At 46.0% G+C, this 27,965-nt stretch overlaps 1 protein-coding gene across 1 annotated transcript in view; it reads left to right on the top strand.

Annotated features, from left to right (window-relative positions):
- The window catches only part of DSCAML1 (DS cell adhesion molecule like 1), a 324,128-nt gene that overhangs the window by 284,149 nt on the left and 12,014 nt on the right, over window positions 1-27,965 (top strand). The window contains exons 15-21 of the mRNA XM_039888022.1: window positions 746-913; window positions 2,174-2,244; window positions 6,721-6,961; window positions 10,314-10,460; window positions 12,342-12,497; window positions 19,581-19,720; window positions 25,483-25,636. Coding sequence (XP_039743956.1) covers window positions 746-913; window positions 2,174-2,244; window positions 6,721-6,961; window positions 10,314-10,460; window positions 12,342-12,497; window positions 19,581-19,720; window positions 25,483-25,636 — 1,077 coding nt within the window. The remainder of the gene's footprint in view (window positions 1-745; window positions 914-2,173; window positions 2,245-6,720; window positions 6,962-10,313; window positions 10,461-12,341; window positions 12,498-19,580; window positions 19,721-25,482; window positions 25,637-27,965) is intronic.

Genomic DNA, 27,965 nt, shown 5'->3' with positions numbered 1-27,965 from the left:
CACTTTTCTGGTATTTTTCATGTTCTACGATTTTGCTAAACATTAGCCCTGGAATGGGCTGCTAGTCCCCCCAGATAAATCAGGGGCATGCTAATCCTTTTGTTGGCCTGACCCTAAAGACTCAGACACCATTCTCCTGATGGTGAGAGAAGAGGGTGGGGTTAGACTGGGGATTCTGGCACAAGGTCTGTCACCCCACCAAGTCAGACTCAAAACTACCCCCACACCAGTGCACAAGGGAAGGAAGTACAAGAGCATACAAAGAGAAGGAGAAAGGGAGAGAAGACTTGGCTTCCCTCTTTGCACTGGGACTATTAGTGGATGGGGTATATCACACTTAAAACAAGTCACTAATGTGGTGTGAGAAACCAGGAGGATGGGCACTGACCAATCAGACCCTCAGGGACAGCAAGCAAATGGCGACCTTGGAAAGGACCTTGGGAAACATTTCATCTGACCCCCATCTGAGGTTTGAGTTCGCAAGCTGGCGTAGGGCAGAGGAGAATCAGACTTCCTGGCTTTTCCATGCATTGCATTTGCTGTTCACATCCTCAGGCATCCCTTGGTCTCTTTGAGCTTCATGGAACATACCCCTTGAATTCTGTACAGTTAAGGCCTGTAGCCTCTTCACTGCAGTCTATATGAGCTAGACCTCTCCTGGACAACAAAGTCAAGATTGGGATGTGTTCATGCTTGAGGCTGGGGAGGAATCTTGAAATTTGACTGGCTGTGGTTCTGTCTGCAGATTCCTGGGACTTCAAACAGTCTACACGCAACATCTCTCCCACCATCAACCAGGCCAACATTGTGGACTTGCATCCAGCATCCGTGTACAGCATCCGCATGTACTCCTTCAATAAGATTGGCCGCAGTGAGCCGAGCAAGGAGCTCACTATCAGCACTGAGGAGGCTGGTGAGCACCTCACCCTGCTGCCCCTGCCCATGGTCTCCACGAGCAGGGCCATGTGGGGCCCACACCGACCCTGTTCACTGGCAGTGGGCTTGCAATTAGAAGGGGGAAGGCAAGAACCCAAGGTATTTGTTCATGTCTGCCTCTGGATCATTGGAGGCTCTGCTGCTTGACTTTTCCCAGATGGGGTTCTACATTGTGGGCTTCTGGGAGCTGTCCATGGTTCTTCCCCCCCCACTCCTTGGGTCCTAGCCTGTCTGATGAACTCAGAAGCGCTAGATATGCAAAGGATGGGTTACTAGTGCCCTGGATTACTTTCCATTACTTTTGTCATGGAGTTTTCTGAAAGTTTAAAAAATATCTCTGTTGCTATATTTTCTCTCATTTATTATTGTGAAATATAAAATAATGCAAAAAGTACATATATATGTACAGTTTTACAAATAATGTAAAGTAAAACCTAGAATAACCAAAACACATTATCAATTATCAGCATGCCAGAGGTTATCCCTAAGCCCCTTCCCAGTCATAATCCCACCCCTCCCCCATGAAGTAACTAGTATCTTAACTTTCTTGCTTTTCTTTTTTATTTTGTCACCACAATGGATGTACATATAAACCATACATTTAATTTTGCCTATTTTCCAATAGAATGCATTCATGAAATCATACTTTATATATTCTTTTGTTTATTCCTTGTTTTAATCAAAAAGTTTTTGCTAGCTTCATGTTGTTAGCACAGCTGTATCATTTTTGCGTTTTCAGTGCTGTATAGGATTCCGTTTCATGACTATATCACAGTTCATTTGTCCATTCTATTGCAGATGAATATTTGTTGTTTACATTTTGAAGCTGTGAGCATTTGTGTATTTATATGCTAGTACACAGGTTCACAAATTTCTCTGAATATAAGCAGTTGTAGAATTATAGACATCAGACGAGCATATTTCTATTTTTAACAAAAAATGCCAAAATGTCTTCCAAAGTGTTGTACCAACTTGCTGTCCCATGATCGGTGTATAAGAGTTCTTAACACTGCACACCTTTACCTACACTTTATACCATCAAACTTTTTCTTAAAAGATCATGGAGAATAAAGAGGAAACATAAATCCTATGATTGTTTCAGGGAGACTCAAACAAAAGTCCTCTGCTTCTATAGATGGGCATTTCCTTTCTCTCCATCTCAGGAGGAAAAGAGTAAGAACGTAGGACTTTCTTCTTCTAACACTTGACTCATAATGTTCTTCCCCTCACCTCCCAGCTCCTGATGGGCCCCCCATAGATGTCACCTTGCAGCCAGTGACCTCACAGAGCATCCAAGTGACATGGAAGGTAAGTGAGATTGAATATCTCCCCTGAGATGCCTCCTTGTCTCCTCCCTCCTCAGTCCAGGAATGAAGCCCCAGCAGGCTAGCTAGTTCTGGTCTTTTATCATGCCTATGCCTGTTTTTTGCTAAACCCAATGATGTTGGAGGAAAGGAGAAGGAGGAAGATACAGGAGCAGATCCCCCACTGATCCACTTCTTTCTCCACCCTGGCTCTCTAATGGAGATCTGTGTGTGGGGTGAGATGAAGAACTTGGCAATACCAAGTAGGAAAGATGGTTTTGCCACCACACTGGCCTGTCTGCCAAACCCTGCACATTGTGATAGGTTGCGAGTTGGATTTGATTTTGTGCAAAGTTCAAGATGACCCTGTGGATGATGAGAGACAGGACAGGATGAAAATAACTGCCCTCCCTATCTCTGAGTGTGGGAGAGCTATAGAGAAAACAGATCAGTATGTGCAGTCATTTCTAAGGGATGGAAACTTATAAAATCTAGAGGGCATCTGAAGAATCTGTCTCTTAAGGAAAATCATAGAGAAGATTCCACAGTTGGGCAGAGAAATAGATCAGAACAACTTTGTACAGGACCAAGAAACAATTTACTGGGTAACTTCTCTGTCCCTGCCATGGACAGAGAAGAGTTGGCTTCCTATTGCACTGCATTTTCTAGTGTCCAAATATTTTCTTACACTAATTTATGTGACCCTCTGTTTCTGTGAATTAGAGTGGACAGAGGTATTTCCATCCCCATCCATCAGAGGAGACCATGGTGTAGAGGTGCTAGGTGACATTTGCCCACAACCATTCAAGTAGTGATAGGTGCAGGACTTAAACACACATAGTCTGGAGCCCCTGCCCAGTCTCCCCACCATAGCCTGATGCATGAAGTTCACGAACAGAGAGCATTCTTGGGCCCACCTGTGTTCTTCTGGGAGCTTTCTCACATCAACAGTGGGACTTGGGGAGTTGCTGCATCTACATCTGGGATCAAATGTCCAAAATCATTTTCTGACTCTAATTCCTGATAGGAAAAGTCCAGGAGCTTTAGTCTTCTTTATGGGCCTTTCAGAAAGGTAGGCTTGAGAATGGAAGAGATTCAGAAGAACATGGTGGAATTTTCCTTAAAAAGACTGCACACACACATGCGCACAATACGTCATAGCCTGGTTCCTTCCTCCCCTAGAGAAATGACCAGGACAAAAGTGAGGCAGAGGCTAGACAGTTGGTCCTTCCTGGGGACTAGCCCACTTGTAGATACCTGGAGCCATGATTCCCACCTATATTCAGATCTGGGCTCCAGTGCTTTCCTCAGAAACTGGTGGTAAAGAGTCTAATCCCCAAGTCTCATCTGCATACTGGCTCTGGGCCCCTTTCCTAGAAACACCCCGAGAAAGCCAGGAGATGGGGGCAAGAACGAATAAATATGTAAAACACTGAAACATTTGGCTACAAAGTTCCGAACTGGAGGTCAATAAAAATTTAGAATCAGATTTATTTCTCCAAATTCTCATAATGAAAAATAAAATTGGTTAGAAAGTTAGAAGTTCAGAATGAACTAGCCTGTCAATAAATTTTGGGCTGACTTCTCAGGGGACTTTTTTTTAACACCAAGAAACAGATTAATGAAAAATAAAGATTCACTTGAAAGATAAGTCACTTCATTTTAAGACTCTTTCCACGAGATGGATCACCACTGCTTTATGACATAAATTTGCAATCAGCCCTATTGATTTCTTAATGCTTCAGAGAAATATTGTTAAGATTGATTTAAATCCTGAGTGTGCCTTTGGGGTAGGAGAAGAGAGAGAGAGAGAGAAGAGAGCCGGCAAGCGAGCATGATCTCAAGATTCATACAAATATGTGAATATATATGTAAGTAGCAGGGTATGCCTGGATGCCTATCCATGGCCTCTGCCAGTATATGTTGATGTGAATGAAGTTCATATGGTTCTGTGTACAGGTGTATATTGTGGTATAGGTGGCTCTGGGTATGTAGGCATGTGTATCATTGTCTAATGATATATATATCAGAATGTGTGTCAGTATGGATGTGTGTATGTAATATGATAGTATATGTCTATGTGAAGACAAGAGTATCTTGAAGATGTGTTTGTGTCCAGAATAGATGTCTATCTGTGTGTGTGTGTGAATGTGCATAGGCATATGTGTGCAGATACAAGACCCAGATTCAGAAAGTTGCCTACTTACAAGCTAGCAAACAGGACTGCCCAAGTGCAGAGAGAAACATTATTCAGGCATTAACAAAAAGTCAAGTCAAGTAAATATACACACATACCTATCTTGTGAGTTCAAAACAATTCTGTTAAATTAAAAACTTCATTTTATTGAATTAACAGTGAGCTTAAAAATGCAGTTCATTTAAAACATTCATTGAATTAAAAAAAAACAGTGGGACTGTTTTACTAACTTAATTGTTTTTGATCTCACTATTTTTTAGTACAATAAAAGGTGAGCTTTTAAATTAACTTCATTGTTTCTAAAACTCTGATTCAAGCTGTTTTTATATGCACTAAAGTGGATGCTCTCTCTCAATTTATAGATGGGCAAGCCTACTCTTTAAAGGATCCAGTTTCTATTTATGGATCTAGATGCATCTGGCGGGGGGTAGGTGTGTGGATTAGGATGTTTGCTTTGATGGGTCTGGATGTGCACGTTCATGGTTCTGGATGTGAGGAAATATATTGGGATCTTGTGTGTGTGCATGTGTGTGAATATGTGTGAAGTGAATGTATCAGGGTTCAAGCTTGGGGTGAGAATGTTTTTCAGCCCCTAGACTGATGCCAGTGGAGTTTTCTCCATTCACCTGGCTAACTGGGATCAGTCCTTCATTCCTGCCAGCCAAGCCAGAGCTCCAAAACGCCCCCTTCCCACCCATGTGTCCTTGTTCATCTCTGTTCCTCCATTTAGGAGCTGGCTTCAGGCATCAGCCCCCAACACACCCCAGCTCTTGGCCAGGATGTCCAGGGCAATCCAGCTGCATGCTCCAAGAGGGCTGGGCCCACACAAAAGTCAAAGGACTCTTTTTTTTAACTTGTAAAACATATGTACCATTTTACATACATAAAATTTACCATTTTAACCATGTTTATCTATACGGTTCAGTGGCATAAAGTACATCCACAATGTTATGCAACCATTGCCACTCTCCTTTTCCAGAATTTTTCATCATCCCGAACAGAAACTCTGTGCCCATTAAACAATAACTCCCCACCAACCCAAAACCAGCTCCTCTATTCTACTTTCTGTCTCTATGAATTTGCCTATTCTAGGTACTCCACAGAAGTAGTAGTATGCAACATTTGTCCTTTGTGTCTAGCTTATTTCACTTAGTATAATATTTTCAAGGTTGATCCATGTCGTAGCATATATCAGAATTTTCTTTCTTTTTAAGGTTGAATAATATTCCGTTGTATGGATATACCACATTTTGTTTATCCACTCATATCGATAGACACCTGGGTTTCTTCTGCCTTTTGGCTGTTGTGAATAATGCTGCTCTGAACATGGATGTACAGATATATGTTTGAGTCCCTGCTTTTAATTCCTTTGGGTGTATACAAGGATGGAATTGCTGGATTCTATGTTTAACATTTTGAGGAAACGCCAAACTGTTTGCCAAACAGCTGTACCATTTTCCACCAGCGATGCACAATGGTTTCAAGTTCTCCGCATCCTCCCCAACTTGTGCCACTTGTTATTTTCCTTTTTTTTTTTTTTTCATAATAGCGACTTAGTGGGTATGAAGTGGTATCTTGGGATTCTTTCTTTTTATTCAAACTAATTGCTCACCTCTCTCTCCATCTGGTTACTTTTTGTCTTCTGTTCCATTTCTCCCAGGCCCCTGAGCCCATGCCAAATGGTATCCCTATTTATTCATTCATCCAATAAACATGTATTGAAGGCCTACTATAGGCCAGGCACCATTCTAGACACTGAGAAGATGGCAGGAAACAAAACAGATGACATCTTTATCCTCTAATGGAGACAGATAGTCCCACATAAGTAAAATATATAGAATGTCAGATGATGCTAGTGCTATGGGGAAAAATAAAGCCAGAAGAAATGTCAAAAGTACTGGACAAAGGGCAGGGAGCAATCTGACATAAGAGGTTAAGGAAGGCCTCATTAAGAAGGGGGATTTCACCAAGGACAGCACAGAGGTGATGAGGCAAGCCATGTGATATCCAAGAAAAGAGTGTTCCCCAGGCGGTGCGAATAGCAAAAAGGCCAGTGTGCTGGGGTGTAGCAAGCACTGGAGAGAGGAGATGAGTTCAAGAGGATTAATGGGGGTCAGATCATATAAGGTTGTACAGCCATTTTAAGGACTTTGACTTTCACTCTGAGTGAGATGGGAGCCTTTGAAGAGCTGGGAGCAGAGGAGTGATGTAATTTGACTTTGGTTTGAAGAGCATCGTCTCAGAGTGTCACTGTGTCTTTGTCTCCCCATCCCGTACTCACAGGCACCCAAGAAGGAGCTGCAGAATGGTGTCATCCGGGGCTACCAGATTGGCTACAGAGAGAACAGTCCTGGCAGCAATGGGCAGTACAGCATTGTGGAGATGAAAGCTACTGGGGACAGTGAGGTCTACACCCTGGACAATCTCAAGAAGTTTGCCCAATATGGGGTGGTGGTCCAAGCCTTCAATCGGGCTGGCACAGGGCCTTCGTCCAGCGAGATTAATGCCACCACCCTGGAGGATGGTGAGGGTCCCAGCAGAGGGTAGAGGGTGAAGATCCTGCCCATGGGCAGATCCAGGGCTGCCAGGGAGGGCTTGGGGCCCTTCCACTCACTCCTTGGCCCCATTATGGTCTTGTGGTCCACACGGCCTCCCTGGATCCTTCCATCTCCTCTTGCCCATTGGCTCCTAGAGAGGTGCTTGGTCGATTGAGTACCCCAGGCCTCTCAATCCTTTTGGCTGGCTCTCTAGCCATCACTTGCTTATGCTCTGCTCATCAGTCTGTTGACCTGTTGGCCAGTCTGAGCAGCTGTCTGTACACTCTACATCCATGCTTCTCCCTCTGCCTGTTCTTCCTCCCTCATTCTGGCCCTCACCCATCTCTCTTCCCATGCTTTTCCCTCCATACCTTGGGTCCTCTTTCTCCTCCCTTACAGCCTCCCAGATGAAAAGGGGGCAGATGCCAAGTTACCTTTGTATTTCTGGGCTGGTAAAAGTCCACCATCTGTGTTAAGGACCTGAGATGTGACTGTGGAGTTAAGAAATCCCAAGATCACTGTGGCAGAGGATCTAGAGCCTGATCTTTAAAACTTAATTCTTTGATATCTAGAGAAAACTCCAAACTCTGATGAGTAAATTAAGGGGCTCAGTTTCTCCCAGGGGAGAAGGTCAGGAGGAAGCAGGAGCATGCTTGCTCTCCAAGCACAGAGAAGAGCAGCTGGTACCTGAGCCTGTGCCAGGTAGGGAGAGCAGATGTGACCCTTGGTGACCTCCAGAAATGGGTCCGGGCTGGCCACAGCCCCCCACCAAAGAGCAGAATAAAGAAGCACAGCATTCTCTCAAGCTTCCTTCTTGATGTTCTAGCCAAAAACCAGGGTCTGAGATCAAAACCTATTGCTGAGTCTGAGACTGCCCCCAGCAGAGGGAGGGGACTGACTGCCCTGAGAGCATAATGCCATTGCCCCTTATAATATCCAACATTCCACCATTAGTGAGTCATTCCTTTAGCTAAGCAATGCCCTACCTCTTCCCCTGAATATGAAGAAAGCCTTGGAAAGGAGGACGCATCAGGTCAGAAATACTTGAGAGCAAATTAGCTCATACCACTGGTTCTTAACTTTGGTTACAAATTGGAATTATCTGGAGAGCTTTCAAAATACTGATGCCCAGGCTTCATCCCCAGAGATTCACATTTAGTTGCTCTGGGGCACAAGCTGGGCTTTGAGAAAGAGCAGACTTCTGTAGCCCCAGAGCGCTGGGCCCCTGGGGAAAAGGGAGAACACAAAAAAGAGGGAAAGGTGCATAGGAAGCAGAGAGTCACAGAGAAGCTCTGGAGGAGAGCTACACTGCAACCAGCTCCCCAACTCCGTTCCCCATGCCATATCCTCACCATCCCCCCTACTGGCCCCTCCCTTCTGTGATGCTGGCCAAAGGCCTGGCTGCGGTGAGAAAGATCAGCTTGTCTTTAGTACCAGCAGTACAAATCCCAACTGGTGCCCTACCACAGTGCTTCTCCAACTTGTGTGTACATCAGAATCTCCTGGAGGGCTACAAACATTGCTGGGCCCTCCTGCTTCTGCTTCAGCAGTTCTGAGGTGGGGGACTGAAAATTTGTATTTCTAATAAATCCCCCCTATGATTCTGCTGGTGCTGGTGCAGGAAGAACCTGTGAGAACAAAGCACTAACAGCTAGGTCATTATCCATTAAAGGAGCCAAGGCTCACTGAAGTGAAGTAACCTGTCCAGAATCACCTGTCCGGCAAAGAACCAAGCTCAGATCAAAATCCAGGCCTGACCCTGATTCCCACACTCTTTCTACTTCACCCTGTGGTTACTCTCTTGCTTGAGAGTGAGACTGGATGCAGGATGCTTGGGGAAGACACATCCAGGGGGAAGAGCTGTCCCAAGCCACACCAGAATGCCTTGACCAAACACTAAGCTCACGACCACCCAGGGCCATGCCAGGAAACAGCCAGGCCAGGCCTACCTTTGGCTTCCATCAGAGCATCACCTCCCTTGCTTTGGGGGTTGACGGGGGGTACCTGGAATTTCCAACAAGGAGAGATCAGCATGTGGAGTCATTTTCCAAACAAAAGAGGAGAGGAGGAAGAAAGTTTCCAGCAGCATTTGCTCAGCAGTTTTTCATACTTAATTAAGGCCCTCGTTAGCCTGTCAGATCCTGATCGTTTCCTGGCAATATTAGCACTCCTCCTGGGGTATTCAAGGGCCCCTGCTTTAGCAATAGTGTCTTTTCCATAATTATATTACCTTCATTTTGTTCAAACGGGCGATCTGTATTAGTTTATTACACTGGGTCCCTAATTACATGGTGCTTATATTTTTACACCTAAGTAATATGAAACAATAATCATTCTCAAAGAGGATAGTTAGGATGATGTATTATCATTTAAATGCTCATAAAAATTAGAGTTGCCTCTTGTGGGGCAACGGGATCTAATTACCTTCCATCCAGCCTGTTCCTCTTTTCTCCCACTCAAAGCGAAGCAGACAGCACCTTTCCCTTTGCCCTCCACTTCTGGAAGCCAGTGGGAAGTGATACCCATGTCGTCCCTAGCCAAGGTGACTCCTGGGGCCTGGTGTCCCCACCCTCTGTCGTCTCAGAAAGTGTGAGCTCCACAGGGCCAACCTCAAGAGTGGAACTTAGTTTAAGCTCAAAAGTTTAACCCTCAGAGGGAGAGGGTTAAAGGGACGATGGACCACCTAAGTTGGTCTCAGAAAGTGTTTTCCCACCCGAGGCATTTGGGTGTGTTCATGCGCAGGGACAGGGACAAGGGTGTAATGGTCCCTGAAGTCCCAAAGGCATCTATAGAACCTCTTTTCCTCTTCACCGGGGTTAGCTGAGATTGTCTCTTTTTCTTTTCCTTCCCTTCAGCTTGGTACCAAGACGCAAGGGTCCCTCAAGCCAGGCTTCAGCTCAGACGCCCTGGTCAGGTGCCTCCTAAGGGCTGACAGCCATCAGAGAAGATCATCAATTACAGATACTTCCAGGGCCACCTGGAGGTCTTCCAGGCTCTGCCACATTCAGCAGAGGTGGACTTCCTGGGCTGTGGTGCCCACTGGTGAATTCCCAGGGGCTCTTGCCTAGAGTTCATCACCTTCTTCCCCCAACATTTACCCAGAACCAGGGACATGCCACCCGGAGAGCAAGGAACCAAATCTGTAAAGATCTCTACCCAAATCTTTAGGAAAGGAGAGTTGGTTCACTTCCTGGCCCAAACTCTAATCACTGAGTCGAGAGGTCCTTCCACTTGTCTAACCTGAAGTTCCTCTGGCCGGGCAGTAGGGCCTGGTCTGAGACATTGTATGCTGCTATAATCCCCTGACTGGGCCCTTTGGTCTCCCCTCTCCCCATGCAGTGCCCAGCCAGCCCCCTGAGAATGTCCGGGCCTTGTCCATCACTTCTGATGTGGCCGTCATCTCCTGGTCGGAGCCCCCACGCAGCACTCTCAATGGAGTCCTCAAAGGCTATCGGGTCATCTTCTGGTCACTCTACATTGATGGGGGTGAGTCTGCTGGGAGTGATGGCTGGGTCTCAGGATGAGAGGTACAGTATAGTGGGGGTCTGCATCCATGCTTAGTTAGAGCTGGGCATCTTCCCATGGGATGTCAAGTGGAAGTGCAGCCCCCTCTTCTGCACATATTATCCCAGGCCAGAGCCAGGGGTCAGGGTCACCTCTCTGGTGGAGGGAGGGACACCAGCTGCTCCTAGACAGCAGTCTGTTTGGGAATAACTTGAGAAGTGATGGGGCATATTTGCTTTTCTAATGTAATGTGTTGATATTTGGCCTTTATGGCCATATCAGTCAGGGTCCCAGTAGGGAAGAGTTGGCACACTCAAAGGGGACAGTTGAAGAGAGCTTAATGAAGCACTGCTTTCAGAGGGATATGAAGGGAGGCACTTGAGACTAGCACCAGCAGGAAGCTGTCACCATCTAGGGCTAAAGGAGCAAGAGGAGGAAGCAGGGAAGAACCTAGGAGAGCTGCCCATTGCCAGCCAGTGAGACAGGCAGTGTGTGCAGAGGAGCTGCACAGCACCTGGAGGAGGGCAGACAGAAGCCTGTGTGGAACTGGGAGCAGGAATGGCAGGAGGAGGAAAACCAAGACGATGTCCCGCCCTTTCGGTGCCTTCCTCTCTCTGGGATGCACTGGTCCAAACAGGCTTGCATAGCCCCACAAACACACTCAGCCCTGACCACTGGTATACACAGACCTCGCAGTGACCAGTAAGTCTGCAGTTATGCCAGCCAGAGAACTAGCATCCCTAACTCTGGAAAAATTCTATTGGGGGCCACAAAGGACTACAATGAGTTTGCTCCCCAGAACCTGAGCCAGATCACCAGCCCTTTGTCCCTCCCTTCTGTCCTGGAGGACCTGGGTCTCCAGCTCATGGTCATCTCTCCAGGGTAGCTGCCCTCCCCTTCCCCACATGGATTCTGCTCTGCCCAGACACACTGCCAACAGGAAGTGTCTTTCCTTGCCACTGTCTTCATTGTCTCCTCCAAAGCACAGAGCCTGGAGTTCAGGCATTTGATCTAAAGATCTCCCAAGTTCTTACGCTGTGAAATAGCCTCACATGTCTATGCTGAGCCAGGTAACAGATGGTCCCTCATTTTCCAGAACTTGTTTCCCCAGCTCAGCCCCTCCAAGTGAGGAAGGCATTGGCCTCTCCAGTCTCCAAAGGCCACCTGAATTGTTGGCCACACTGCCCTCTTCCTGGGTCTTTCTCTGGCTCCAATCCAGAGAAAGATGGGTCTGCCCTGCTTTCTGATCTCCTGAAAAAGGAAGGTCTCACTGCTCAGGCCTCTGAGATTCCCCCACACTGACCTAGAGTCCCCTCAAGCTGGGCATGGCATTCTCACCCTCTGGACCCTGGCAAGCTGCTGCTTTTTCCTGGCCCAGTCCTCTGCCTTGGACCCTTTGCCTGCCCTGGGTCCCTGGTGAGGTGCTGGGATGGGTGTGCAGGTGCTTGGCTTCTACAAGGCCTGTCCTCAACCAGTGTCTGGGCCTGTCTTCTATAAGCCCAGTAGTCCCAGTGGGAGAGCTGTCAGCTCAGCAGTCTAATACCCTGACCCTCCCATGGGACCCTCTCCCTAAGCTCTTCTTCGGAGTCTATAGCAAGTTTCTTGGCAGGATGATGGGTCCTCACTGAGTGGGGGAGAGCCTTGGTGCCTATTGGGACCACTTGGGGAGAGATGTGGCCTGAGAGCAAATCTGCCCCCATGTACCTTGAGGTGGAGGGTCTTCATAGTCACCACCACATGTACTCAAGGTCTGAGCCCAGTGAAGTAAGCCCGACTGGACCCCAGGCTGATGGAGGGGCAAAAGCAGGGGGACTGCAGTGTAGCCAGCCTGGGCTGCACTCAGAGGCTGTTTGTCTCCGGCAGAGTGGGGTGAGATGCAGAACATCACCACCACGCGTGAGCGAGTGGAGCTGCGAGGCATGGAGAAATTCACCAACTACAGCGTGCAGGTGCTGGCCTATACCCAGGCTGGGGATGGAGTGCGCAGCAGCGTGCTCTACATCCAGACCAAGGAGGATGGTGAGTGTCTCCTCCAGGCTGCCAGGGCTCAGCCCTTGGGGTGGGCTCCGCAGGGCCTGTTGCTGAGCATGCCCTTGTTGCTGAGCACCCCACTGCCCACATCATCCAAGGAGAAGGGCAAGCACCATTCTTTCTCCTGTCCTTTTGAGGACTCTAGGGCTCTGCTTTGGGAGAGTACATGCCCCAGCCCTATTATTTATTGGCAAGTCCCTTAACTTTAAGCTTACCATGGGTGGTGGAGAAATGCTCTGGGACTCGTGTGCAAACATAGAAGCAACCGTAACCATCTCCTCCTTCAACACTGGGTCGGAGGCTAGATAAAGCCTCTCCTCCTCTGACCCCCACCCCAAGGGCAAGCATTTTGTGGCATCTGCTCCCCTGCAAGGCTCAGCCTGGTTCCTTCTGAGTACAGATGTTTGGGGTTGGGGGAAACTGGAACATCACCCTACATATCCTGAGTTAGGACTTGGCAGTCACTGTATAGAGGCCCCAGAATGGCCATGCCCCAGACTCTGGTGTTCTGGGGGTCTCTCAGGGAGGAAATGGGATATGCCTCCATTTGGAACTATGGTCTCAAAGCCCTTCTCCATGGGTACAGAACTGGAGGAAGATCAGGGATAAGGAGCCCAGCCTCAAGGGTACAGTGACAAAATAAGGGAATGGGGGGAGGCTGGGAGCCAAGTCAACCCAGGAGAGAACAGATTGGGAGAAGGGACAGACTTCCATCCAAGGCCCAGAGCTGCACACCTCACCCCACCCCAACCCCATCACTTAGTTGATTCTTTTTTTTTTTTTTTCAAAAGAAAACAGTAGATTTGTTGGCTGTCTCTACTTGGTTGATTCTTACATGTTCTGAATCAGGTACTATATTTTTAGAAGAGTTGGTTTATATGAAAAGTGGCTGGCCCACAATAGACACTTAAGAAACAATAGCCATCGTTGGTATTGTGGTTTCCTCTCCACTCAGCCTCAGTTTTTCCAAAGTCTAGGTTCTACACATACAATTTGGCAAAAGGTGCTGAAGGAGTTAGGGAAGTTGAAAAGAAACAGCTCAAATTGGGAGTGGTGGTGAAGTTCCTACAGCAGCCTAATGCTCGGAGACCAGACCAGCTCCCAGCTCAGCTTAAAGCTCCCTGCTCCCCAAGCCCCCTCGCCCCGCCCTTTCCATCAGATCAGCCCCTCCCTACCATAAGCTCTGAGCAATTAAGTATTTACCAGTTCACCTGCCCTACTTTTTCTGTCACTAATCCCCGCTGATCAGGGCCTCCTGAGACAGCTCCAGACAGAGCCACATGCTCTTATGTGGAGACCAAACAGGGATGGTGCTCAGAGCCTGGCCCCTTCCAGAGCTCAGAGCCACACATGCACAGGCACCTTCCCAGCCTCTAAAAGTGAACCACTGGGGCCCCCCAGACTTCCTTCATCCTATTCTGATGCAAGACCTGAGCCATAAGCACTTGTATATGTTTAACTGACTGAGGTGAGACCCCAGTAAGGAGTCCAGAGGTCAGGGAGCACCATCCCTCCCTGCAGGGAGCTTTCAACCATCCAGCCTAGAGCTGCCTATGGAGCCACACACAGGGACACACACAGGCAAGGCTGGGGCCCCAAGGCATCAGCTCCACAGAATGGAGGGGGCACTGGAAAACACCATAGACATGATGTCCCAGCCCTATTATTTGTTGGCAGGTCATTTAACCTTTTTGAATCTCAACTTTCTCATGATAAAATGGGGACAAGTGATATCTCATTAAGTTAGTGTAAGAATCGTTAACTGTAAAACCCTTTCTAAAATATCAAATGCTAGCAAATAATAGTTGTTTTAAGGTTACCAAGTTGCCGGCAATGAAATGACTGCTGCCAGTGAACCTAGGTGCCCCTGAGGGAATTTGTGTCTCCAAAGGGAGGTCTAGGCCAGAAGAATCCTTTTTCAGATGAGATCTCATCCAGAACAGTGGTCATAATTTGACACATGTGTGATGTGCTATTATAGGCATGATTTAACCTTCTTAACAGTCCTGAGGTAGGTATTATTTCCATTTTAGAAGTGAGAAAACCATGGCCTAGAGAGCTAAAGCAACTTACTGACAGTCACTCCCCTATCAAGACATTTATGCTTCTATGTCTTCTGTTCTATTCATCATACAACTTGTGTCAGTTAGGAAGTTTTGGGTTGTGAGTATTACAACTAAAAAAAGATTAAAGCAATAAGCATATTTATTATTAAACATAACAAGAAGTCTTAAGTAAGGTAGCTCCAGGTTTGGTTAACTCAGTGGTCCCCATCTTTCTGCTTTGCTACCCTCAGCATGTTATCTGTTCCTCTCATGATTTGAAGATGACTACAGCTCCAGGCATCACACCAGACAAGACAGAGTTCAGAGTGAGAAAAGCAGTCTCTTCCTGTGGTCATGGCTCTCTTGGGAGTGAAAGAAACAATTCCAGAAACCCCCTCAACAGATTTATCCTCATTTCCCATTGGCCACCATGGGGCAACATGCCTCTTGTTAAGCCAGTCACTGAAAGGGGGATGGAATTATCATGGCTGACTTACCCCATCCTTTGGTGTAGGCAATGCAGACAGCTTTCTCTAAGGGGTAGAGAAATGACTTTTCCTGTACCCAAGCAGAAGTGAGGCTCTGTTTGCAAAGAATAAGAAAGAATAATAGCAGATAGGGAGGCAGACAACCATGCCTACTCCACTACTGCTGCCCCAACTTCACCACATTCTCCCATTTATAGGTGGCAGTTATTACAGTTATTTCTCAGCTGACTTGGAAAGCAGATAGGTCCACATTCCAATTCCAGCTCTGCCATGGGAGCTTAGGCAAATATCCTAATCTGAAGACACTGTGACATCTCACCTACCACCACCACCCCTCAGTATTTTGCATGTTTCCAGAGGAAGAAAATTATCAGAAAATTTAGATAAAAGCAAAAACAAATTAAAAGATCAAATGCAAACATGTAAATTCAAGCTCGTTTCTTATGTACATCCACATCTCTCAGTCTAAGCTTGGTTTTAGGCTGACTTGGCTGGACTCAGTTTATGAACAACAAAGCTTCTTGCCTATTTCTCAGCTCCCCTGTGAATACCAAATCTAGGCACATAGCCTCAGAGTACAAAGCTGAATTGGATTTTAGACCACTTTAAAAAGTTTTAACTGAAGAAGAGGCTTGACTAGACCCGTGTTTTAGGAAGGTAACTTTTATAGAAGTGCAGATGACTGAGGGGGATAGAGGGACAAGGACTAGTATCAGAAATGCCTGTTAGAACCTGTGGGCATCTAGGCAGAGAAGAGTAAGATGTGTGCTAGGGCAGCAGCAGTGAGGATGAAGAGAAAAAGAGGGACAAGTTTAGAGACGCATATCAGAAAATTTCCACTTCAAGTAATGATGGATTAGGTAACCCAAACTCTCTCTCCTTCTTGCTGAGGACACTAGAAAATCTCAACAAAATATTTTTTTAAATACCTGCTTGAAGGCATCAGATAGCTGGCAGGAGAGTGAAGAATTACTGAGCCAGGATCCAAAAGAGAATGGGGAAGCCCAGGAGGTAAGCCTGGCATTTGGAGTGGCTTTTCCCCTGGGGGACATTTGCTGAACCTAAAGACAGTCACTGAGAATATGAGCAACTAGAAAGACATGAATTGGAAGCCAGGGCCTGCCATGGTGTGTGGGTCTGTCTGATGAATCCTCCTCATTTTGAGTTAAGACCATGAAGGACAACACTCTAGGGGACCAAAAGTAGACAACTCAGCTTCAGATCATCTAAGTCATGGAAGTTATACTGAAGCAACCCCAGGTTGTTAGTGCCCTAAATTGTAGGTACCTGTCAGAAGCGAACATGAATTCTCTCTTTAGGAAGATTACATCATCTGAGGCCTCAAATTATTTTTATAAACATTTTGCAAGTACTGTGCCTGCCATACAATAAAAAACAATAGGGACAATAATAGCAAAAGCCAGCAAAACAAACAAACAAACAAAAGAAATAGACCCACAGGGATTCCAAACATAGATTTTTTTCAAAATCAAATATGGACTTTCAAATAATTATTCTTAATAAGATTGGAATTTAAAGAGAATTGGAAACTATCAAATGAAAAATCTAGGAACAAAAGCTACTAATACCTAAAATTAAAAACTCAATACGTAAGTTTAAACAAATTAGACACAGCTGAAGAGAACACTAGTGAACTAGAAGATAAGTCAGAAGGAAATATCCAAATGAAGCACAGAAAAACAAATGAATGGAAAATAAAAGAGCAAGTAAGATATAGAGCAGTGATTTTTCAAATTTTATTGTGCATAGAAATCACTTGGGGATCTTGTTAAAATTCAGATTCTGTTTTGGTAGGTCTAGGGTGGAACCTGAGATTTTGCATTTCTAACATGCTCCCAGGTGATGCTGCTGCTGATCCATGGACCACGTTCTGAATATCAAGGATGTATAAGATGCTAGAAGGTATCCCAAAGAAGAGGAAAAAGAAAGTGGGCAGAAAATAAAATGTCTGAAAACTTTTAAAAACTGATGAAATACATCAAGCTACAAATGCAAGAAGTTCTACAAATTCTACAGGCAATAACTTAAAGAAATCCACACCTAAGCTCATCATAATAAAGCTTCTAAATGAAAAAACACAAAGAGAAAAACCTTCAAAGCAATCAAAGGAAAAAAGACCAGTTACCTTCAAAGGAGCAACAATTAGATTGTCAGCTAACTTATCAGAAACTATGGAAGCTGGAAAACAATGCAATGGTATATTTAAAGTATGAAAAAGAAAATAGTTATCAACCTATAACTTTATGCCAAGCAAAATATTCTTCAAGATTAATATGAAATAAAGAAATTTTCAGACAAATAAAAAAAAGAATCTGTCACCAACATACCTGCCCTAGAGAAATATTAAAGGGCATTTTTTAGTTAGTTAGAATGAAAATAATGCCAGGTGGAAGATCAATGATGCAGAAAGAAAAGAAGAGCAATTGTATGGTGGATGTATGGGGAAACATAAATTAATATTGACTGCATAGAAATGATGGTGATGATGTCATCATCTTGGGGACAGTCTAAAATATTTGCAAAATTACAATATACAACAATGGCATATAAATTGGGAGAGGATAACTGGAAGTTATAAGTCTCTTGCATTGTCTGAGAAGAAAAGTGCCAATTAATGATCTTAGACTTTGGTAAGTTAAAGATTCACGTTGTAATCTGTTCAGTAACCACTAAAAGTAGTGAAGGACTATGTAATAACCAAACTAATAGAGAAGAAATAGAGTATTTTTTAAAACACTCATTCTAGAAAGCACAAAAGGAAAGAAAAAGAAAAACAAAATAGGTAGAACAAATGGAAAGTATTTAGGAAGATGGAATATTTGAATTCAAATACATCAATATTTGCATTAAAGGTAAATTGACAAAATTCTCCAATTAAAAGATAAAGACTGTCAGACTGGCTAACAACGAAACAAAATCTAAATATGTGCTGTTTATAAGAGACATCTAAAACATAAAGATATAGAAAGGTTCAACATGAAAGGACGGGAAAAGATAAAAGGCATGCCATGCAAAAGTGTAAGAGAAAACTGGAATATTAATATCAGACATAGTGTGCTATAAAGCAAAAAGTGTTATTAGAGATAAAGGACACTCTGTTATGATAAAAGACTCAATTACTAGGCAAATAAAACAGTTCCAAATTTGTATGAACCTTAATAACAATCTCAAAATATATAAAAGCAAAAACTGACAAAACTAGAAGGATAGACAAATACACGATCATAGTGGGAGATTTCAACATACCTCTCTCAATAAATAATAAAGAAAAAAGTATGCAAGGATAGAGAATATCTGAACACAGCAGTTAACATACCTGCCCCAGTGGCCATCCATAGACCTCTGCACTCCATTACCGCAGAGACACCAGGCAGAGGTGAAATGGCAGGGCTATAGCAGCAATGAGGTAGAGTCGAGTCAAGGATTGCCGACTTCTAGGCTCAGGCCCCTGGATGAAAGATGATGCTGTCTATAGTTACTTTATTTAACCTAGAATTGTTTATCACTAAGTTTAAAAAAATGAGATAGGTGCTAGAAGCTGAGAGTCAGGTAAAGGAATGCAAAATAATAACCATTGTGATTTTTCAAATGTCTTCTGTGTCAGGCACTATGCCAAGTGCTTTATTTTAATTAGCACTAATTCTCTCTATAAACCTTTAATGTGATTGTCATTATGTCCATCCTATAGATGGGGAACTGAGGCTCAGAGAGGTAAAATAAGTTGAATATGATACTATCACTGTCCTCGAAGGAGTGTTAAAGCTCCCAGGAGGGAAGACGAGCACACAACAATGCAAGGGAGAGATGAAGGAGAGTGTGGGCTGAAAACAGGAAGCTTCTAGTCTCCCAGCCAGGAGAGCCCTGAGGTCCCGACCAAGCCAGGCAGGCCCAGAAATGGGGTAGGGGGAGGTCAGAGTTCATATGAATTGGGACTCACTTAGGATGGATTTCCCAGCCAATTTTAAAGCACTTTCCCTCTTGTAAACAGAAAGGGCCTAGTCAGCAACTCATGGGCAGGAAACACAATCATCTACTGGCTGACTACAGCCCTTCACCCTCAGGAGGAAGTCTACTCTGTCAATCTTTGGAGCCCTCAGCCTCAAGGAACTCACAAGTCAAAAAGAGCAAAGTGCCCACTGTATTTCTTTGACCTAAATACAAGCTATTAGTCAGTAGAGCACTGGGGAGGGAGCAGGTTAGGTTCATAGGGATCAAGATGAATTCATCATGGGTTCTATTTTTCTCTTGTGAGTCCTAAGTCCTTGGTTCTGGCCAAACAACTCTGAAGCTGGCCACTCCCACTGCCTCTATCTCAGAGACTTTATTACAAGACCAAAATGGTTGTCTTTCTCCTCCCCTGTTTACCATGCTGGAACCTTGGCCTTTAAACCATATCTCAGGATATCTCCTCCAGGAAACTCCCAGATTGATCTGCCTCACTCTCCCTACCCTGTCATTCTTTCCCAAAGGCTGTGCTCCTCCTTTCTCTAAACTGACCTGGCCTTCTCCCTGCTCAGTTCCAGGTCCCCCAGCTGGCATTAAAGCTGTCCCTTCATCTGCAAGTAGTGTGGTTGTGTCTTGGCTCCCCCCCACCAAGCCCAATGGGGTGATCCGCAAGTACACCATCTTCTGCTCCAGTCCCGGGTCTGGCCAGCCGGTAAGTAAGCCCAGGGCTGAAGGATGAAGTAGAAAACTACCCTATAGATCAGTCGGCTTCCAGGACAAACCTTGGGGCTGCATTTATCTTTGTTTCTACCTGGATTCATGGATAAGAATAGACACTGGTCACACAAGAGTGGCTGAAGCCTTACCCAATGTTTATCTTGGGTCGGTCCTCTGTTTCATGGGCTGCAAAATTGTCACAAGCCCTGGAGGCTCCTTTGAGTCAGGGGCCAAGACCAAGCAGGCATGAAATGGAGGCCAGGGCCTTGGTTCTTCTGGTCTGGCTGACCAAAGAAGCTCCTGGCAGGCCCCAGAGCTGTTGCCTGGGAATTAGCTGGTCCATGGCCTCCAGAAATGAATCACCTTTCAGCGTGGTCAGTCTGGACTTGAAAGCCTGCTGGGGTTCTGTGCTGAGTGGCCCCCTCAGCATGGAGCTAGCTGAAGGGAGGAGAAAAGATGGGGATAGCTGAGAGAAAACAAGGGCATCTCTCTAGTCCATCTCTCTAGGGCCTGGGCCTAGCTGAGGGGAGAGAAATGAGAGACTGCAATGTGTGCCCAAACCCTGGAGCAGAGGAGTGGCCCCCAGGCTGGGGCACAGTGCAGGGGGCTAGCTCCTGCCCTTCCACTGAATGCTGAGAGGGATCAGAGGGCCCCCATGAAAAGGGAAGAGAGGATGTGGGTGGGTGCAGTGGGCTATGCAGCCACACCCCATAATATGCATCCTTCCCTCTGCCTCTTATCTCCAGCCACTCAACCACAAAGTGCTGTGGGATGACTACTATGGAGCACATCTGCTGTAGTTACAAGAGCAGGTACAAAGATACCTGTCCTCAGGGGGCTTCCAGTCTGGTGGGGAGGCTGAGGGGTGCCCACTGGAAGACTGAGAGAGAGTACTGTCTAGGAGATGTGCTCAGGATTGGGGAGCAAGAAGCAGGAGGAGGCCAGCTTTTCCCTCTGCCAGCAACTTGTGATGTGACAGCAGCCCGAGCATCTGCAGATGAGCTTCTGGCAGCCAGGGAAGCTGTCCTGAAATTGTTCAGTAATTGTGTCATCATCTCCTCCTCTGCTCTCTGCTTTCCTGTGGTCTTTCTGAATTACCCTGAGAGCAGCAGGTGGCCCAGCTCCTTGCCAGTGAGGCCAGAGTTCTGTTACCAGAGGGGAAGCCCAGCAATGTCTTTTCAGTGACTCCATCCCCTTTTCTCCATCCTCACATGCAGAAAAGTGCACACATTGTGACTGTAGAGCTCCATGAATCCCAGCACACTCAGGCAAATGGCACTCAGAGCAGGGAACAGGACATTGCAATACCCCAAAAGACTTCCTTGTGCCCCTTCCCGTCACCACCCTCCCCCTGGCAGGGTAACTACCATCTTGACTTCAGATTAGTGTTGCCTCTTTTTATACGTGATAAAAATGGAGTCCTACCATTTATCTGGCTTCATTTACTCAACATTATTTTTAATTTGTGAATTTCACCCACATTGTTGTATAACTTGTAGATCATTCACTCTCACTCCTATATAGTTTTCAATTGTGTGCACATAACACAGTTTATCCATTGTGCTATTCACCGATAGGCATTTGGGTAGTTTTCAGTTTGGAGCTATTACAAATGGTGCTGCTGTGAACATCCTTGTATGTGTCTCCTGGTGCACATGAGTCCCTATTGGGTATGCACCTAGAAGAGGAATTGCTGGCTCCTGGGGTCTGCACGTATTGGGTTGAAAGCACCCTGCCATTGTTGGGTGATAGTGCCAGTTTTCCAGTCAACATTTTCAGCCATGTCTTCTGCCCCCTTTCTCCCTACTCTCCCCTTTCCCCTCCTCCAAACACATTCTAGGCTCTTCTTACACTAAGTTTGTCACCATCCTGAACACCCATGATGCCTTTTTATACCCCTACGCCTCTGCCCCTGCTAATCCCTACCATGACGTGCTCTTCACCCTCTATCATACACTAAAATCATTAAATTAACTGTTCACTTTTCTGTCTCCCATACTGGTCTTTGGGGCCCTGTGAAGACAAGGGCAGCATCGTTTCATCACTAGGTCCCCAGCTGCCAGACATTGTGCCTGGAACATCATTGTCACTAAACACACGTTTGATAAATTGCTAGCAGCCTAGCAATTGTAAAGCCTTAGACATTGGGCAAGTTTCCCTTCACAAAATGATTCTTGAGCTTGAGTTTGTGCAGTCATTTCTCCTCTGATAATGAAGTCTTTCAAAGGGTATCTGGGAGACCAGCCTCCTCATTAACTCAGCCTTGAGAAACCCTGAGTCAACTGGCTGGGAAACCCCCTCCAGGTCCCAGAGCAGAACTCCTGTCCTCCTCCTGCTGCTGGAGACACTGGGTCCCTTCCTGCTTCCTGCGCATGTCCTGAGCATGTAGGAGACTCCACTCTCGCAGGAAGACTTATCAGACAGTGTCACACAAGGGGCCAGGTGTGCTAGTGTGATGAGAATTTCAACCACATTATTTTAGTGAGGGACCCAGGACCTAACCACCATGTGTGATCATGTTATGTTACCATTTTGCACAAATATATTCCAAGTTCCAAACAACTGCATTACACATTCATTTATGAAAGAACTCCAGGACTGAGTGCAAAGGATGAGGGCACACTCTTATACATGTGACAATGCAAAACCATGAGTATGAGAGTGTGGTTAGAGACTAATGCGTGTGAGTCTGAGTGTGTGTACAGCATCCTCAGAACAGATGTGGGAAACTGCATGTGGTGTTGGCTCCCAGAGAGTTATGCCCTAGGGGTGGACCAGAGCTGCACTAAGTCCTGTTAGAAATTTTACCAAATTGTCGTTATTCTCTGATTATCAAAATAATGCAATTTTATTATAGAAAATTCTGTAAATATATAAAAGAATAGAAAGGAAAGTAAAAATTACTCGTACTCTCATTCTCTGAAGATAAACATTGACCATGTTTTGGTATATAGCCTTCCAGTGTTTGATCTGTATATATATTATGGATTTGGGTTTTTTTAATAAAATTAAAATTTTACATAATGCTATATAATCTACATTTTTCATGTAATATATGTAGGCACTTTCCCACACCATCAAATATTTTTTTATTTATGATCTTGAATGCTTGTATGTACATAATCTATTTAACAAGTCCCCCATTATCCTATACATAATCTATTTTCAAATTTTCACTGTTATAAATAATGCTTCATTGAGCATTCTTTATAAATGTCTCATGCACTTGATTTATTATTTTCTTAGGATAATTTTCTATAGGAATTCCTAGGTCACAAAGAATATTTTTAAGGTTTGCATACACATTTGCAAATTACCCTTCAGAAAGTTTGCACCGATTTATGCTTCCACCAACATTGTAAGTACGTACTTGTTCCTGTGCCCATGCTAATCCAAGGTATTATATATTTTTCATTATTGCCAGTTGGATTTTTTTTAGTAGTCTGCCGTGATGAAGTAACCGCTTGAGTTAAAGCCAACCCAGTTGGATTTTTTTAAAGGGTCTCTTATTTTAATTTATATTTCTTTGATTACTAGTTGATTATTGTTATATGCTTATTTTATGGTTGTTTTTGGGTTTTTTTTTTTCATCTTTGGGTAATTGTCAATTCATGTGCTTTGTCTATTTTTTATTTGGGTGGCTCATTTTTTTTCTTACTGATTTGTTAGTGCTCTTTACATATTGAAGATAATAAGCATTTGTTTTATTATATAGGTTGCAAGTATTTGCCAGTTCATTGCTTGCCTTTTGATTCTATTTTTAGTACACCATAGGTTTTCTTTTTATATAATCAAAATTTATAAATTATTTCCATTCATGATTTTTGCCTTTATTTTTATGATTAGAAAGACAGATAAGTATTTACCTATAGTTTCTTCTTTTGTATTTTTACCTTTTTTTAAAACCTTTGATCCACTGGGACTTTATGTGGGGGCATGGTTGTGTATTTTTTAAAGTGATTTAATCAGATTATTGGGGAGTCCAGATTAAAAGGAAGACTGGATAAGATGCTGATACCTTCAAGAGGAAGCCAAACCTTTCCTGCCCTGCGTAGACACAAATGTATACACTCAGGTCAATACTGATACAAGCAGCTACACTCAACTTTCCTTCACATACATATACACACCTCTTCCCTCACAGAAAAATGAGCCAGGAGAAGAATATGTCCCAATTTACAAAGAATTTATACACCCCTTGCCTTACTTGTGCTTCACTGTAACCACACAGGGCAGGCAGAGCTCTATTGCTTTCTTAGTTTGCAAGAGAGAAAACTGAGACCCTAGGAACCATGAAAGACACTTATGGGTCATTGGCCTACTAAGAAGGGCAGGCAGCTGTCGAAGACACTTTACCACCCTACCTCATGCACAGATATGAACACAGTCCCCTGGATGCTGTAGCCTGAAAGGACTTCCAACTACCAGGGCTCAGGGTGGCTCTGCACCTGTCCCCAGCAGGGACCTCCTGGGTTCAAGGCCAGATCTTCATAAGGGAGGCAGGAGAAGTTTGCCAGGGAGCTGTGTGTGTTTTGCAGGATGCCTTTGCTTTCTCTCTAACATTTCCCTGCAGATAGCCTGAGGCCAAAAAAGATTTCTCCTGTTATAACTCACTGGGCCCCTCAGCCCTTCCATGGGGCACAGAGAATACACTTTTGTGTCCTGATATCTGTCTGGAGGTCTGTCCCTCAGCACATGATGAATGCATCTACATGTCTGCGTGTATGTGTGCATGTGGGCACATGTGTGCAAAATCTTGTGACTGCAGAGATAATTATTAGCTCCCTCTGGCCTCAGGGCCCCCCCATCTGTTCCAGGGGCTCCCCCTCCCTAGACTTCCACCCTGATTTCAAAGAGGCCCTAGTGCTGTCCTCCTTTCCCTTCCCTGCGGCTGACCAAAAAATAAAATAAAATGAAAGTCAGCCCCATCCCGCCTGCACCAGGGAAGAGGCTGACAGGAGGTCTGCAAACTAGCGCTTATCAAAAGCTCCTTCTCAAATTCATTTCAATATCTGAGCCCCTGGTTTCCAAGGCAACATAATCTTTTCATCAAAGCTACTGGTAAAACCACTGGGATCTGATATTGTTTTGTTGGCAACTTGTCAAAACTGTCATTTGGTTAAAAAAAATTTATAGATTTATATAACCTACAAATATATGTGGGATCTATACCACTAATAATTATTAATAAAGTGTTGCCCAGAGAAGCTCTCATAGTTCCCTCTCCCTTTCCTTCGTCCCCTGGATGGGTTTGCTGCCTGCAGAATGAAGGAGTGATAATTAGGTGGCAGGGCAGAGAGGTGACTCCGAGCAGGGATGGGCTGGGGAGCCTGTCTACAACCCTAATAAGACAAATGCAGTAATTTAGCTTCTTCCCAGAACTCCTTTTTCTCAAGGTTTTCCTGGGACCTTCCCTCCTACATTCTCCCTTCTCCCAACTCCCTCCATCTCTCACCCAAAACTCTCACATTCCCTGACCTAGAGCCACAGTTGCCAGCACCTGGATCAATCAAAGAGGTAAACTGAGGCTGAGCTGGCAACAACGCAGAGCAGGCCCATCAGCTCCCAGGGCCAAGCCCAGTGTAGATTCTTTCACTGTTGCTCCAAAACCAGAAAAGGCAAAGTAGGCAGGATCCTGCCTCCCCTTCCACAGCCCCACCTGGACATCATTTCCTCTGAGCACACGGTCCCGAGGAAGGTTGGAGTTGGAGGCCCGAGGGTCTTGGCTCTTACTACTTCTTGGCCTCTGCCCTGCAGGCTCCCAGCGAGTATGAGACGAGTCCAGAGCAGCTCTTCTACCGGATTGCCCACCTGAACCGTGGGCAGCAGTACCTGTTGTGGGTGGCTGCTGTCACCTCCGCCGGCCGGGGCAACAGCAGCGAGAAGGTCACCATTGAGCCTGCTGGCAAGGGTGAGCAGCCTGGGGCTGGACCAGAGGGACAGAAGCTGCTAGAAGCCCCTTCTAGAATTCTGGTGCTCCCCAAAAGGGATGTCTCCTCTCCACCCTGTCTGTGAGGAGCTGGCTGGCCACCCGCCTCCCTCTTGCATCCACCAACACTGGGCCTCTGCTGCCCCCTGACTCCTGGAAAGCCTCACAACAGGCTCAAGGCAGCATGATATCCAGGGTGGGCATGGTGCACCCGGGTCTCCCAATCCAAACTCCACTCTGGGGTCGAAAGAAGGAGTTAGCCCCCCAGCCTCCAGCAGAGACTTTATCCCAATGCTCAGCTCTCCGGAGAGGCCTGAGGCAGGGTACACTGCTTTCCACAGACCGGAGAGCTGCAGAGAGCCCCCTCATCCTGAAGCCTGGACACCTCAGGCAGAGGGGACCCCACTGATTGATTGATGGTTCATTTGATAAACAGACATTACAGAGTGCACATCGTGAAGGAGGCTCTGGGCTAGAGGCTGCACACAGGGCAAATTAGACTGACCTTACAGAGCCCCACCAAATCCCTGGCCTGGGCATACATTTGCCATGGGGGTACATGTGCCTCCACTTTACAGGCAATGACAGTTCTGAGGCTGCAACCCAAGATCAAGACAGATGCAGTCACACAGAGCTGCTAGGCTGCCCTCTGTACCAACCCTGGGGCTAGGATTTAGCCACATAAGCCCATGACCTCAGGTCCTCTACTTCAACGCTGGGCCTCCCTGGCTCTTCTTCATGGCCCTGCCTCCTCTCACAGCCATATGACTCTCTAGCTCAGGGCCCCAGGACCAGAACTCAGATGGGGTAGTTTCTGCCTCAGCCAGTCCTGGGGAGGTGAACTGCCTTTGGTTCGGGCACGAGAGGCATCAGCCCTCCCCTGCCACAGGCTCAGAGTCAGCTAGCCCTCACTGAGGGCCAGCAGTGGACCAGGGGCCTCCACCTGCCCTGCCAATAGGTTTTGTTATCTCATTTACAGTTGAGCACTTTGAGCAGGAGTGGCATAGCCTGCAAGACAGCTAAGAGTGGTAGGCTAGCTCTTCTGGCTCCAAGCCGGGGCTCTTTCGACATGGCCTCAGCATTTCTAACCTGCTCTGACCCTTCCTCCCAGAGGCACTACCATCCCCTTCCCCTAAATTTACCTCCTTCAGGAGGAAATGGGTCTAGAGCCTATAATCCTCCCAGGACAGCTGGCCTTGGCTGAGACAGCATCCAACGGCCTGGGTGTCTTGGCAGAAGGCTGTCCCCTTCCTCTGTGAGCACAAACTATATATAACCTTTCCAGAGGGCTTTGTACTTCCTAGAACACATTTACACATCTCCCTCTTCTGTCCTCACAGCAGCCCTGTCAGTTAGGAGAGATGAGCACTGCTATTCCCCTCCTCCCCTCCAAAACACACACTAAGACATGGACAAGTTCAAGGAGCCAGCCCCAGCAATGTGGCAGAACCGGGTTCAGAACCGGGTCTCTAGAGAACCTGGCACCCTCCCCAAGGCCCCCTAGATTCTCTCTGGCCCCAGTGGGGGCCATCTTAACTCAGGCCCCTCTGCTCGGCCTGTCTTTCTGCCACTGAGCAGTCCTCCACTGTCCCGAGCAGCCCTTTTCCTTCTCCTCAGCAGCTCTCCCAGACCTCCTTACTCTCCCAAGCCCCATCGCCCCAGTACTGCCTTCACAGGAGAGGAACCTCTATTTTCTGCACCCAGATCCCTAAATATTGCTTGCTCAACTACCTTACATCTTCTCTCTCCCCAGGAAAGGACACTTGGCTCGGAGGGGCCCGCGGTGGTCCTCTGAAACGCTTAGTCACTTGGTTAATTTAAGACCTGTACCCGTGAGCCTGGAGATCTCTGAGATACCTGACAGGATTACGTTCTTGCTGGGCCCTTGACCTCTTTGCCTCCCTTGCTTTCTGTGATGCTGCTTGGGCATCCTGGTCCTCTCAGTTTGCTCCTGCCTGCCCCCCACACACCCGGGACATTCCTTTCTCCTCTGTGCCCATATGTGTTGACACCAGGGCTTTGCCACTGCTCTGTCAATCTACATTCCCATTCCAAGTGACCTCAGTCACTCTGCTGACTCCCACGTCAGTCTAGCCATCTCTTATGCTTCAGAACATTTATATCCAATTGTTTTCTAGCTGCTCCGTGTAGGTGTCCCCAGGCACTTTGGGCTCAGCATGAGGCAAAGTCTTCCGATCTCTCCTGCCTACGCCACTCTTCCTCCCACGTGCCTTGTCTCTGTGAAGACACTATCACCCACCTAGTTGGCCCAGCTGGAATCCTAGCAGTCATCCTCACCTCCCTTTCTATC

Source organism: Pteropus medius, unplaced genomic scaffold, assembly GCF_902729225.1.
Source record: "Pteropus medius unplaced genomic scaffold, Ma_sr-lr_union100, whole genome shotgun sequence".
Taxonomy (NCBI): Eukaryota; Metazoa; Chordata; class Mammalia; order Chiroptera; family Pteropodidae; genus Pteropus; species Pteropus medius.
The sequence above is the reverse complement of the archived record's forward strand: the minus strand, read 5'-3'. Positions and strand labels throughout refer to the sequence as shown.